Raw genomic sequence first — 15,369 nt, 5'->3', positions numbered from 1 at the left:
TACGATGCATTTATAGAAATTTAATTATAAGATTTTGTAATAATTGTTTATTTGATAATCTTTGTTGGTGGACAAGTTTGTAATTTCTGTAAAAATAATAATCTCAATAGAATTAACAACAAATTGTTTTTTTATTGATCCAGTTAATCATGGTTAAGTTTTATTAATTTTTTAGATGCATTTTCTGGTGTTTTGGATTAAAGGGTAGAAAAAATAAGATTGGAGAAAGTTTGTTTAAAACTAAAAGAATAATTTTCAAATTTTATACGATACTTTTTAATGATACAAAAAACATTATAAATAAATTTTATTCAAAAATAAATATTTTCACTAACTTGCCTTTTGAATTCCTATAAATTTTTTTTATTGTTTTCATTTTAGTACGACATAAATTATATATATATAAAATTTTTAATTGTTCTTATATTAAATGAATATATGATTATGAAATATATTACTCTTAATTAAATTAGTCCCAATTGTAAAATAATAAATGTAATGAGATCACCACAAAATAATTATCATGTTGCATGATAAAGAAAGGTCAACATTTCTTTATTGCTCCAGACAACTTACACACCAACACCACGTATAACTATAAATACATTGTTTATTTAAAAAGCGCGCTAACATCTACAAATGGAAATAAAGCACTGATAAAACTTTCAATAAACATAAAATCTTACGAGTTAATAAACAGTGAAAGACCAATCACTTCAGAGTCAATTATTCTACCTGCTACTCAATTATTCTACCTGCTATTCCACTTCAGAGTCAAGAGAGAAAGCTAATGGATGTAGACTGCTGGGAGTCACATTGGGTTGAACACAATCACTGAATGAAGGTCCAATCACGCAGCATTTCATTGGAGAATATTAAACATTTTTCCAAAGAGGGGGACAATCCATTATCATAGCCATCGCTACATTCGAAGACACATGAGTCTGGAAGGTAAGGGCTGATGAGAAGATCAGAGAAGCAAAGCTCTTCCATATTGAAATCAATCATAAAATCCGACGATTGAATATTATCTGATCCGTTAGCAAAAGACGACAATCCATGGTACATATCAAATTCCAAGGACTTATCATTAAATGTATGGTCACAGTCCACGGATAGCCATGAATCTTTGGTGTCAAAATGATCATTTTTGTTGTTAATTGCGTTGGTCCGGACCACCTGCAAATCAATCTTGGATTTGTCCTCGGTGGACTGGCCTGAAGGAGTTGGAGTAGCACATTTGTTGTTATGAACTTTTCTGGACAGATTTGAGTTCCAATAGTTCTTTATTTCATTGTCTGTTCGGCCTGGAAGCCTCCCAGCTATTAGAGACCATCTACAAATTAGAATAAGCAGATCAAATGTCCGTGTCTTATCATCAAATTATATATGGTGTTCTCTTTTTCTAAAAGTAAAAGGGTTGGGGGAATTTGACCTCTGGAAATTAATGTCGATCCATCTAAACGAAAGCTATATAAGCAAATTAAAACTCTTAGAACTAATTAAAGCTCACAAAAGATAAGAATTATGTCTGGAAATATGTATATAGGTTCCAGTAAAACATGTATCTAAGGAACAATTCTTCTACAACTGCAACTTTAATTTTTTACAAGTTGAAGTAGTCGACGGTCAGCAGTGGACTATACACACACACACATATATATAAACCATCCATGACAGGAGGTGGGAATATTGGAGAAGATGACACGTCTAAAAGCTATCCCTTATGATTTTTCAAACGATTTCAGGGGTAGCGGGTCGGAGAAGAAAGAAAACCTGTTTCCCAGGAGCTTGTGAAGCCTAATGATGAGTTCTTCTTCATCCGGTGATATGTTACCTCTCTTAATGTCTGGTCTAAGATAATTCAACCAGCGAAGCCTGCAGCCCTTCCCACATCTTTTCAAACCTGCACACAGACCAAATGAATCTAGCTCTGTACGTACCAATATTCTAAATTCTAAGCTAGCTCTCCCTTCCTTAAAGGAAAAAGAAAGAAAAGCACTCTTCTTTTTAGCTACTATATATATATCTTACCTGCTCTTTTTGGAAGTTTTCCCCATTGTCCTTCACCATGGATTCTAACGTATTCTGTGAGAATTTTGTCTTCTTGAGCTGTCCAAGCACCTTTGTTCAAGCCCTCCTTGGAACAACAGGGCCTTCTTCCCATTAAAACTGCCCAAACTCTCTCTCTCTCTCTCTCTGGTTGTGATTGTGATTACAATGTGTAGGTCATTGATACTTATATATATATATTATCGCTAAAGGATACATATTTCATTTATTAATATGGTATATAATCGGACCACATGCCTCAATGTTGTGGTCCTATATATATATATCTGTGAAATCAACGTTATCATTTGTGATTACAATGTGTAGGTCGACATTGATACTTATATATATTATCGCTAAAGGATACATATTTCATTTATTTATTATGGCATATAATTGGAGCACATGCCTTAATGTTGTGGTCCTATATATATATCTGTGAAATCAACGTTATCATCATCATGAATATTATTGATTTATTAGTCAAATGGGTAAGATAGATGGGAGCTAGGAGTAGGATTATATATTTTAGATCATAAATAATATTTATTTGTATAAAAGAAGGATCCATATAGAATGAGGCTTGCATGCAATGGATCTTAAATTAATAGGAGTACTTGCGCGTATGCATTTACTAAGTAGTAGTAGTAGTAGCCATCAACTCTGAAAGAGTCAATTTTTTCGCGCTTAATTTTTTTTTGGATGCAAATGTGCAACTCTTTAGTCTTTATTATTATATAAATGATAGCCCTATAAAGATTTTCTATTTCATAAAGGTAAAAGTATCAAAATAATTATTGAACTCTGTATAGCCACTCTACTTCTCAACCTTCAATAATAATTGTGTCTTCTCCAACGACCTTTCTATAGCTATTGAATGTTTGTTGAAGCATCCAGCCGCCCCACTTGGCATCTCTCTCTCTCTCTCTCTCTCGTTAATATATGTTATCTCAACTTTGTAAGTGCCAGTAGTACTGTACCTTACTTTTTAACAGTCTTGAAAGAGATGTTTACTAAAGAAACAAAGTTTAAGAATTATAGCATAAAGTTACCACTTTATTTGATAAAATAATTATTACTGTATATTTTAAAAATTAAATTGTTAAATTGTATGTTCTTTACACTCTTAATATATATGTAAACTTTTGTATCAATCGGATGTTATGTACTATATAATCTATAACCTTATATTTTATACATAATTTTAAACTACAAAAACTTATAATTTAAACAATTTATTAATGACATAACTATTAATCTTTAAGTTTTTAAAAATTTTGCAAGCATGAGAAATATAAGAAGAAGAAGTAATTCAATAGTGGATTTGTCAAACTTTATATATAATAAAAAGATATTACAATTAATTTTGTAGTTAAATTTTATCTTTATTTAAAAAAAAAAAACAAAGTCTTAAAAGCAATATCACTAACAAATTAACATGTGGTGCTATGGCCCATCATCCAATTTTCCTACCCTCGTCTCCCCGTCTCCTGCCAAATGATTTTTTCAAACATCTCGTTGGAGTACAGCGAGCAACTGTAGTTCTCAAATCCAATAACATAGTATCATTTAGTTAAATAAAATAAAAAACCATAAATCTCCCTGAATTATTTTTGGTTTAAATCAAATCACTAATTTGAAAATAAAAATACCTGAATTTTAGGAAATGTCCAAATTAGTCGTTTGAACATTCTAGACAGACAAAAAGCACGTCATGCATTGCCAATGGCAAAATTTCTATTTTTAATGGTATAAAATTGCAAATTACAGTAAAACTTTACTTACCAGTTATTGAAGGCCTATTTTTGTCATTTTCCAGGTCCATACTCTAGTTGTAAGACTTGGACTCTTCAAGGCCATAATAAAGCTATGGATGTGTTAGGGTCCTATTTTCTATATATTGGCTTATCATTTGATAAAATGCACTTACTTGTAATTGGGTAGGTCTAAGTTAGGTTTAATGTATTAAGATGTTGTACATACATAACAAGTGGTATCTTTAAAGACATGAGGATTGAATCAAGAAACAAGTGAATAATAGTTGAAGTAGTGAATCTTGACATTAGTCATGACACAAGCTCGACACTAATGAAGAATTCTTGACACTAAGCTCGACACCTCTCAATCTATCGAGCTTTGCAATTTCAGAATTCTCATATCTAAATTTCGGCGCATGATGACTTGAATTGCAAGAGTTTCATTCACTAAACCTCTAGACCATATAAAAGTTTTATTTTAAAGTTATCAAAAACACAGAGAATCAATTAGAGAACTCATACACTCTGTGAGAAACTTTATTTATCTTGAAGATAATTACTTTAAAATCATATTATTTACAATTTTTAAATCTTATCAGCTTACTTATTTTAATCTTATGCAACAAATCACACCTTAGTAAAAAATTTCACCAATCACAAAAATTAATTTTCATTAACAGCCATTCAAAATTAATTGCAATTAATCATGTGTGATAGGTTTCACCCAAATGAATGCATGCAAACCGTTAAAACTTGATCTTGCGATATCTTTTGATTAGACCGTCTGATTTGGAAACCAAACGTATCATTGGGATCATTGAAATCTTAAGACCATTTTCGTGATATGATAAATGAGCTAATGACTAAAATACAACCATGATTTTTTGGGTACATAAATTAGTTACTTTGTCATCTTCCAAGGTTAAATTATGGATACAAAATGGAGTGTCTACAGCTAGCCTTAAGCTCTTTCTTATCACTTCAATCATCATGAATATGATCTGAAATTGATGTTGATGATGAAATGCTCTTAACAGCCCCCCCCCCCCCCCCTCAGGTTTTAAATTGTGCATGGCTCCAATAAAATTTAGATTTTAGACTTTTGGAATTTTGCTCCCGCAAAATTTAGATTTTAGACTTTAAAAATGTATAATTGACGCCTCAAAATTTTGAATTATTTAAAAAAGAAAAGAACAAAACATCTGGCCCATTCCTCAGCAATCAACAATTTCTAAATACATAATCCTTGTTCTAATTAACATTTTTCCAAATTGTAAATATTAAATAACAAAAATTCAATCTTACGATAGATATGATTACTATTTATATGTACCGGTATACTTTTGTCTCTCTCGCTCTCTCTGATATACTCTTGAAAAGAGAAATGATTATCACACACTCACAATTGCACACAATCTAAACACACTACTTTGAAAAAACAAAATTTTAGTTAAAATTGTAAAATCGTGTTTCAAAGCATGACTTCACAATTTTAGCTAAATTTTAATGGAGTGTGTACAGATTGTATGCATTGATGAGTGTGTAGCAAGATTTAATCTTTTGAAAATTAACTAATGAGTGATATAATAGTGTTTATAATAGGGTATAATGTGGTGTACCTGATTTATTGTGTCTAGTCTACTACATGTGTTGATATAATAGTGTTTATTTTATATTGTTTCACCAAATTTATAAATGTAAAACATTTTCAATCAAATATTTTTAGGTGTTTGGTATGACAAGTAAAAATTTTCATAAAAACCACCAAACAAGTAACTTAGCCATTGGGGGGGTTGCTAATGCTAAAGGTCCAGTGATCAAACCACTGGAAGCAGCAGTTAAAATGGCGGCTCTAGTGACTGTCACTAGAGTGGTGTCTCTAGTTGTCGGATCGCCAACACCAGTGTACAAAACGACAACATCTCCGGTAACGAGACTGTTGACACTAGTAGTCAAAATGGCATCTTTGGTGACTAAACCTCTGACACTAGTAGCCGAAGTCGTAGCTTCAACCACCTAATCGGTGTAACCGGTCATTGAAACAACTCCAAACAGCCGACACTAATTGCTAGAGTGGGTAGCTTCAGGTGCTTAGCCCACCAAATGGGGCGAGAGGAGCATGTGATGAGCAAGCCATTCAGGAGATGTTTTTATAAAATATTTTATCAAAATTTTAAAAGTAGAACATTGTTCGTAAAATATTTTACAACTTTTATAAAGGATTTTACGGTCAATGAAAAATATTTTACAAGTTTGACCACATTTTACATGCAAACAAACACGTGAAAATGGAAAACATTGTTTGTAAAATATTTTACTTCTATTAAGGTATAAATTTTCACACATGCCACATGCCACAATCCTATTCCATCCTACTTACCCACTCATCGAAGAATACCCAAATATCCTCTACAATTATTTACCATCTTATTCCCTAAATTAGGCCACGATATGAACCATCACAAAAAGCCCAAAGTCTCATATCCTATCAAAATTTATATTACTATTTGGCAAAGCCCAAAATCGGCCATATGAGCCTGATACATACATTCCATTTTATTCAAAGTCTAAGCAAACTACTTGGCAACATTAAGGCCCAAAGCTAACTACTTGGCAATACCAATATCATAAGTCCAAGACGATTATAGCTTGGCAAAAAAACATTTTAAACCCCAAGACTATTACTACTTGACACAATTATTTTGAATCCCAATATCATTTGGCAAGTATTATCATATTATTTCAAAATCCTGAGACTAATAATGCTTGGCAAATACTATTATTTTAAAAGCTCAAGATTAGTAATACTTCGCAAACACTATGATTTAAAAGTCTAAAACCAATAATGATTAGGTAGCACAATTATCAAATATAAATATTTTACTAAAGCCGATGACTAATAATGCTCAAATGCTACTATTTCAAAAGTCTAAAGCTAATAATGCTTGGGAAATCATAATTATTTCAAAAGCCCAAGATTAACAATACTTGACAAAATACTATGATTATCAAATATAAATGTTTTCCTCAAAACCCAATGCTAACAAACTTTGGCCAGTAAAATTATTTAGTAATTTTTCACAAGCCCGTGGAGATTGTAAACCCGTCGAAATTATTTATTTTATACCATATTACAAACTATGAAACTTATGTTAAAAATATGTGGTAATTATTTATCTTATGTTACACCATTTATCTTTGTAGTATTGAGTCCATGGAAATTACTATTGATAAAAACCCATGGCAAATATTTTTTATGGAATACTATGGGAATTAAATAGTGTTAGGGTGCATTTTTTTTTTACACTAATTTTATTTAAGTACCACCTATTTATTTTCAAGCACCACTAATAAGTTATTAGGCTTTCTCAAATATTTTTTGTCCTATTATTATGTTAACCACAAATATGTCATTATCTAAATTGGGTCATAATATAAACTATTACTGTGGGGGGTAAAAAGATCCTGATGGGAACATGGGCCTTTTGGGCCGTGTTAAGAAGGGCCGACCTGACCCTGGGTTTGGAAGTGGTTAATACTATGGGTCGGCCCATGCGCCGAGGGTCCGAGGACCCAGCCGAGGGTCCGAGGACCCAGCCGAGGGTGAACTTACCCTCGGACTGACATCAGAGAACCCGGGACTTCATGATACAGGTTAGGGAATGACACGGTCAAGACCAATGGTTAAAAGGGGTGAACCCTTGAATGCCCCAGAAGCACCAGTGTTGAAGAAATGTCAAAGACAAAGGCTGCTACCTCCACATTAAAGACCCTGCACCTACCACCCTGGCCGCATTAATGGAGAGGTGACACTTGAACAGTGGAAGGGAAACTTCTAGTTACTGTTCAAAGGCACTAAGAAAAGAAATATCTATACTAAGGGAGGAGTTGGGGGCAACACGTGTATAAAGTATTAAGAAGAAGAGTATTTAAGGGAGGACCTAGAACAGAAATGGGGACGGAACTTTTTGTAACCTAAAAAGAAAAAAGACAAAGAGAGAGAGATAATATAAGAACAGCTCTCGGCTTACGTCCGAGGAGACCTATTTACATTACTCTTTGCTGTTTCCTAATACTGGCATTTTTTAGTTTGTCATTTAATCGTCACTCACTTCTAACCTGGGTTTCAAGCCCACTCTCTACAAATTTTCATTGTTTAAGGCTCATTGGGCCTGAGCCCATAACTGTTCTTGGGTCCAGGTGCAATTGTGCACTTACAATTACATAAGCCCAAAAAACTCATATCTTATCCAATTTTATTATCATTATTTAACTAAGTCTAAAATCGGCTATATGAATCCAATACACACATCCCATTCTATTTAAAGTCCAAGAATACTTATATTTGACAATATTTGAAAAGCCCATGATACAAGTCCATGGCAAAACAATTTTATCAATGGAATTCAAATCCCATAAGCAAAACCCAAGGTTTAAACCTGTAAGTGCACAATTGCACCTGGACCCAAAAATAAGTCAGGCCCAATGAGCCTTATACAATAAAATTTATAGAGAATGAGTTTGAAATCTAGATTCAGGATGTTGGAAGTTCCATTAACAGACTAAAGTGCCACAATCTAAACAAATGGTAGACAAATATGACAAAGAGACCTCCTCGGACGTAAGCCGAGGACGATATGTGTATATATGTTCTCTTTATATGTCAAGGTTTACAATTCCTAGTTCCTGTTTTTTCTCAGTGGAAAGTGCAGAGGTCCCCCCCTCTTTTCTTCTTTCGTTTCCTTATATATTTCTTCTTTACTGGTTTATACACGTGTCATACAAATCTTCCCCCCTGGATACTTGTCACATCCACCACCTTCTCAAGGTCTTCAAATAATAGCTGGAAGGCTGAATACTACTATTCAGAGGTCATTTCTCCATTAATGCGGTCAGGGAGGTAGATGCAGGGTCTTTAATGTGGAGGTAGCAGCCTTTTCCTTAGATATTTCTCTCACATCCTTGCGTCTAGAGGGTGCTTGGATTGCCCTCTTACCCATCAGTTATTTCCAGAATTCTGCCTTTAACCTTCTTGACAAGTCCCAGGGTCATTGCCGGGCCCGTTCGAGGAGACATTCCTCCTTAGACAACTCCTCGGACCTTTACAGTGCAGATTGACTTGTGGGCCTGGAGGCCTTAATCAAAAACAAACTGGTACCCGTCAATGAAGCCCAAAGCCTAAATGTTTATCCGGGAATTTTTACCCCCATAAAACCCATGGAAATTCATTTATCAAAAGCCCAATTCACATTAGCAACATCAAAAGCTCAATTCTCATTGCCAATATTGAAAGCTCAATTCTCATTGCCAATAACAAAAACTCAATTCTCATTGGCAACATTAAAAGTCAAATTCTTATTGGCAGTATAAAAGCCAAATTTTCATTAGCAATATCAAAAGCTCAAACTAACTACTTGACACTATTTTATCAACAACCCAAGATTATTAATACTTGGCAAAATACTATATCACAAGTATTTCACTTAAAGTCCAATTATTAACAACGTTTTAAATTCTTAAACCTATTACTATAATACTAAAAGTCTATGAAATCTATCTTATAAAACCCATGGTACCATTTATATTACGTGACACTATTCATTTTTCCAAAACTCATGGCAAACATATATTAAGCCCACAGAGAATTATGAATTTGTGTTACTAATATAAAAACCCATGGAAAGTTATAATTTATCTTAAACCCATAATATTTATTTATTTCAACCATAATATAAACCCATGGAATTTATATAAGAGCCCATGGTCACTATTTATCTTATATCACAACATTCATAATATCTATTTCCAAAACTCATGATAATTATTCATCTTATAAGTATATTATGATTATCTATAGAAAAATCCATGAGAATATCACATTATTCCACTATAGTGGTTGTTACCATATTTTATTTGAAGTCCATAGATATCGTCTCTATTTAAAACCCATGGTACATATTATTCTCAAGAAATATTGGAGGTCATTATTTAAAAACCCTAAAGAAAATATCACTTACAAAATAATCCATGGCAAAAACTATGTTTTGAGAAATTATACAAATTGTTACTTAAAGCCCACGGAAATTAATACCCAAAACCTATCATAATATTTATTAAAGCTCATGAATACATTTTACTTTTACTAATAACTAAAGCCTATGTGGAATAAAGATTCATGGCAACATATGGTAGCTTTCTCCATTTTGTAGGGCTCACAATGAGAAAGCAAAAGGATAGACTCAAGTGAAAATGACCACCAAGTCAACCCTCATGGCCAAACCCAACATCAAGTCTCAGCCAAAACAGCCCATGTATGCAAACTAACCTAGCTGGAGAACTCCATTCAGTTCTGCATTCCGCTAGAGATTACCTTAAGAAGCAACTAAACTTCCAAACCAAATAAGGAGTTGGCCACCTATCCCACTGTCAACTCTGACGTGAATAGTATCAGAGGCTAACACCTAAAGGCTAATGGGCAATAGATATCATTCTTTCCCAAGTTTTGGTCACAATTCAAGGAAGTCATAACCAAGACCTCCAAACTCATGAAATCCTCAACTAAATAGTTTATTTTATTACTAAAAATATATGTAATTGATTCATGAATCAAGCCCATGAATCCTAAAGGGGAAATATAGGGAAATGTGGTTTGGAGGGCATAAAGAGATCTCCAGCGGGACCCTTTGAAGTGATTTCAAACTTTGACACCTGGCTTAGGATGTTGAATCCCACTTCCTAGGATTTAAATCTTAATTGCAGCACCAAGATTCTATCTTAATACCTATCTTAACACCATTGGCTGAACACAACCTCAGAAATCTCAACATTTAATGCAAGATTATCCAAATATTCACCCATGTGTGACATTGCCCAAAGAAACAAGGTAGCCTAAAAGAAAATCTACCATTTATAGCCAAATTCTAGGTTAGATACTCTAAGTTATAGCTCCATTTGACATTACTCAAAGGAGAAAAACACTCAAAGAGGAGTTCATACCATTTTTGGCCAAATCTCATGATGGATGCTCTGAAAATTCCCTTGCTGATCAGATCTAATGTTTTTTGCTTTTGCTAATTGTTCCTTAAGCTTCACTATAAAAGGAAAACACCATCTATTCATCAAGGAGGATGAAGTCCTCTCAAAGTCCCCATCAGTCTTGCTATTTTCAACCCTTAATTCAGAAATAAGTTCATTTTTAGTTCATAAATGCCCATACCCATCAACTCACAAATTTTCCTTCCCTTTTTCTAACAAAACCCAACATCATAAAGGTCTTATAATTTACTACAATCATTCTCTCTCTCCACCATGGCCAAAAATAGCCAAATTTCTTTACCATAAATGCCTATACCCATCAACTCACAAACATTCCTTCCCTTTTCCAATAAAACCCAACACCATAAGGTCTCATGATTAACTACAATCAGTCTCTCTCCACCATGGCCAAAAATAGCCAAGTTCCTTTACCATTTTATTCCCACATCACCATATATTTGCTCACTCACTCATATAAGAGTAGTTTCCATCATTAAACTTAAAAAAAAAAAAAAAAAATTGACTATTTGTACAAATTATGAATTTGTTGAATTGGGTATAGATTATGAATTTGATTATATAGAGCAATTCCTTTGATTTTCCAACTATTTGATTATATAGAGCTCATAGAATACACTTAGAATTTACTAAGTGGTTATTTGTCATCTATGAGCTCTTTTCTTTAGATGACTTGCCTTCTTCTTAGACGAACCTGCTTCTTCCTTTTGGTGCTTCTTCGTTTTTCTTTGGACGATGCTCTTTCTTCCTCTTCCTCTTTTGGACGACTCTTATGCTCTTGGACGATACTTATGATCTTGGACGATACTTATGAATAATGATTTAGGCCTTGTTTGGATTTTTTTTTATCACTCATCACTCCTTACTCAATTTTCGTCACTCATCACTCCTCACTCATTACTCATCACTCATCACTTAAAATACCATAATTTTCTAATACTCACTCATTTGGTTTTTGTTTTCACTTCACATCACTTAAATATTTTCACCTTTTTGTGGGTCCCATACCTGAGCACTTGGTTAGAGACCCATACATGATTTCTGTTAGCCTACTCGCTTCACTTCGCCTCACTCTGCCTTTATCCAATCTTCAGCTGTCACTCCGCCTCTCAAAAAATACCATACCAGCTTTGGCAAAGGGAAAAAAAAAAAAACCCGGACCCAGATGCGTGAAGAACAGAGCAGATGAAGCCTAGCAAACTTTTCTCACATTTTCTCACCTTTCTCTTCCCCTGCGACGATCTCCACCGTCACTAGCAGCGGCACCAGGAATTCCTTTTTTTTTTTTTTTTTTTTTCCTTCAACCCCCAATACCCACAACAACAATCGGACCTGCAGTGACGATTAGACCTGCACCGTCACCAGCGGCGGCACCAGCGACGACGAAGACCAAATGGGTTCTGTGATGAAGAACAAAAAAGAAAAAGAAAAGAAAGAACTGCAGTGAAGACCAAATGGGTTTTGTGATTAAGAAAAAAAAAAGCGCTTAAGACCATCAAAAGAAAGAAAAAAGAATTGAAGGTAGCGAAGACCAGAGAAAGGAGAGAAAAAAGAAAGAAAAATGGAGAAGAAAGCAGCGCCTGAGACCACAAAAGTAGCGCCTCACGTGTGTTGATCTGACAGTGGGTCCCTCTGTGTATGTTTAATTACGGAAATGCCATTGAAAACTAAGGGTATGTTTGGTAGCTTTTTTTCCCCTTATTTTCTGTTTTCAAAAACAATTTTCTATTTTTGAAACTAAAAAACTTGATTGGCAACCCAAAATGGGCAGAAAACAAAAACTGTTCTCAAAACTCAATTTGCGAAGGAAACTAAAAACATGCAAAACGCTGTTTTCAGTTTCTAATTTTCAAAAGTCAATGAAAATACACATTTAATTTAATAAATTTGTCTTATTTAATGAGTTAGCATTATAATTCAAATACTAGTAACAACATATTTTAGTATATTCTATTTTTTCTTCAAAAAAAACTATTTTTTTAATTTCAACTAACCAAATATGTTTTTGATTTAAAAAATACAAGAAAATTATTTTTTCTTTATATTCCCAAAAACAAGTTTTTGAAAATATAAAACAAAAACTGTTGCCAAACATAACCTAAGTTTTGGAAGCTGAAAACACCTAAAATGTGTTTTCAGTTTCCATAATTCATCACTCAAAAATCAGAGAACTGAGTGATGGAAACAAAAACTGGAAACAAAAAACCAAACATACTTCTCATCACTAGGTCTCACAATTTTTGAGTTATGAGCGATGAAAACAGAGTTATGAGCGATAAAAACAACAAATCCAAACAACCTTTTACTTTTTAGTTTCCCATTACTTCCCTCCAACCATGCATTTGAATTCCACTGGGGGAGAAAAAAAGAAACTCCACTAGGAGAGCATACTAAATAGGCTTTTGTTCTCTTTTTTGCAACTAGTAGTTCACGCACAAATTTGTGAGCCCAAAGCCCAAACAAACCCCTTTAAATAATAATAAAAATGAAAAAAATAAAAGATTTTCTGTTGTGGCGTGGTTATAAAAGGAAGAAATAAAGGAAAATAACAAGGTACTTTCGTGTTTCTTGGCCACTAGGGGGTAGGACCTCGATCCCCGCAAACTTGATAACTATTGAATGATATTCAATTTTACAAATTTTTTTTTTTTTGATGAACAATTTTACAAAGTTTGAAATCAATTGGGAGACAACTTTTTGATTAGACCTTAGTGGTAGATATAGTTTTCTTTAAATTCGTTGAAAAGAAATTCCACAAGGAAGAGAGATTGATGGGAGAGAGGGAACTTTGAACTGTGAATGTCATGGAATTGTTAGACTCAAGATTTTGCAAGATCTTAGAATTTTGGGTCCATGTGCTTTTTGATGAAGGATGTGATATTGGTAATTTGTGAAATCGGGTTGAGCTAAGCCTCTAAGTTGTCTCTTGGAACCAAGTTGGACTTCCTTTTAAAGCAAAAGTGGGGGCTCTTTTCCCCATAGTGCACAGTTGCACAGGTTGAATTCAAAACCTTTGGGACAATGTGTCTTCAATTTGTCCTTAGAGGATGTTTTCTTCATTACAGAGATTGGTGATTAGTGGAGGAAAGTAGCATGTATTAATTTTAGATGCTGATTCATGATTTTTTTTATACAGTAAAAACAACACCTAGGACTGGAGGTGTGCCAAGTGCCAACCAACCACCTATTCAAACTTCTCTCCCTTTCCAACCAAACCTCAACTCCTCTCCTATAGGCCTGAGTTCTAACTGGGTCACCCAATTTGGGCTTATGTTGGTTGGGGACCCACAAACATGCATTGCAACTTATTTATTTTTGGCAGATTTAAGACCGTCAAACCCTTTTTGTGTCTTCATATCTATGGCCTAATTTGAGGCTTTGTAGCCCAAAAGCCTTGGGGACCTGTGGATTTGGGTGTCTATTTGGGTTTGTAAGCTAAATATCAAGGCGGGATGGATTTCAGAGAGATTAAAAAAAAAAAAAAAAAATTCAATGATGTCCTATTAGCCAAGCAAATGAAAGAATGGGCTATAGTTTTTTTTTTTTTTACATCGTTTTTCTACTTGTATTAATAGTTTGTTTGGTTTTTGTTTATATTTAGGGTATGTTTGAGATCTGCTTATTTTTTTAAAATTGAAAACTTTTTATTGAAAGTACTGTAGATAGAGGTAAAAGTTAGCTAAAATAGTACAATGAGACCCATAAATAGTACAAAAAAATAAGCTAAATAGTAAAATAAGTTTTGCCAATTTACTAATTTAGTAAATAGTAAATAGTAAAATAGTCAAATATTACTAATTTACCGCTGCAGGCAGGCTATGTCATGTGTAGGCCAAAGTTTTAAGGCCCAAAAGTATATATAGCATTCAAGAATGGGCTCTATCTAATCTATCCATGTGTTTGTTTGTGTTTTGGACCATAATAAACAAAAACAATTTACAAACCCCTACAACAGAACCCGGAGTACTCACCCCTCCACGCAACGCAACACATTCACCAATCACCACCACTCTCTTTTCCAGTCTCCATTGCAAACTGACCCAGAAAAAAAGTTCTTGTTCTTGTTCTTGCTCAACACGAAACCGAAATACACAAAGTGACAGTCCCTCTGTCGGTGTCAACCACGTACCCTTCAGTCCAAGTTCTTCTTGCTCAATACTCTAGATATTTGTGCTCCATGTATTATTGTTAGTACTTCAAAAAGATGATCTCAAAATCCCCATTTGCCCAGTTGAAACCATCCCCAGCTGCACCCAATTCTTTGATTTTTCATCATAATATGGACTTTTGCAAGTTTGGGTATTCTGCAAAGAATTTTTCTGAGCACAAGCACAGGTTCAAGCTGGTTGGGCAGTCTTTTGGGGATAGATGGAAGCTGACTGACATAAATGCTAGTGAGTTTTTCTTCTTATTATCTCTGTTTAAATTTAAATTTAAATTTTTTGTGTTTCTGGTTTCTTAGTATTCCTAGGTGAAGCCTATCAGTGAGTTTAACATGTAATTAATA

General features: G+C 33.9%; 2 protein-coding genes across 4 annotated transcripts in view; one reads left to right on the top strand and one right to left on the bottom strand.

The window, feature by feature from the left end:
- Positions 1–526: 526 nt before the first annotated feature.
- Positions 527–2,232, bottom strand: LOC142643239 (transcription factor MYB8-like). Its single transcript, XM_075817773.1, has 3 exons — positions 2,035–2,232; positions 1,777–1,906; positions 527–1,336 (listed from the first exon to the last, which is right to left on the bottom strand). Exons 1-3 carry the CDS (start codon positions 2,165–2,167, stop codon positions 832–834), a joined length of 768 nt encoding a protein of 255 aa, XP_075673888.1. The 5' UTR covers positions 2,168–2,232; the 3' UTR covers positions 527–831.
- Positions 2,233–14,828: 12,596 nt separating this feature from the next.
- LOC142643572 (uncharacterized) overlaps positions 14,829–15,369 on the top strand; it is a 34,391-nt gene continuing 33,850 nt past the window's right edge. For 2 of the 3 annotated variants that reach the window (XM_075818256.1, XM_075818257.1), the window contains exon 1: positions 14,829–15,256. In XM_075818256.1, coding sequence (XP_075674371.1) covers positions 15,067–15,256 — 190 coding nt within the window. In that variant the 5' untranslated portion in view covers positions 14,829–15,066. The remainder of the gene's footprint in view (positions 15,257–15,369) is intronic. The other variant, XM_075818258.1, reaches the window with a different exon arrangement.

The sequence above is a fragment of the Castanea sativa genome, chromosome 7 (genome assembly GCF_040712315.1).
Source record: "Castanea sativa cultivar Marrone di Chiusa Pesio chromosome 7, ASM4071231v1".
NCBI classification, from domain to species: domain Eukaryota; kingdom Viridiplantae; phylum Streptophyta; class Magnoliopsida; order Fagales; family Fagaceae; genus Castanea; species Castanea sativa.
Note: the sequence above shows the minus strand (reverse complement) of the source record. Positions and strands in the feature narration are given on the sequence as shown.

What these genes read in the sequence shown, in the direction of transcription:
- LOC142643239 (XM_075817773.1), bottom strand. Translation starts at nt 2,167, where the DNA reads ATGGGAAGAAGGCCCTGTTGTTCCAAGGAGGGCTTGAACAAAGGTGCT. An exon ending in AAAACTTCCAAAAAGAGCAG is followed by an intron (nt 1,907 to 2,034) that starts GTAAGATATATA and finishes GTCTGTGTGCAG; the next exon opens with GTTTGAAAAGATGTGGGAAG. An exon ending in CACAAGCTCCTGGGAAACAG is followed by an intron (nt 1,337 to 1,776) that starts GTTTTCTTTCTT and finishes TCTAATTTGTAG; the next exon opens with ATGGTCTCTAATAGCTGGGA.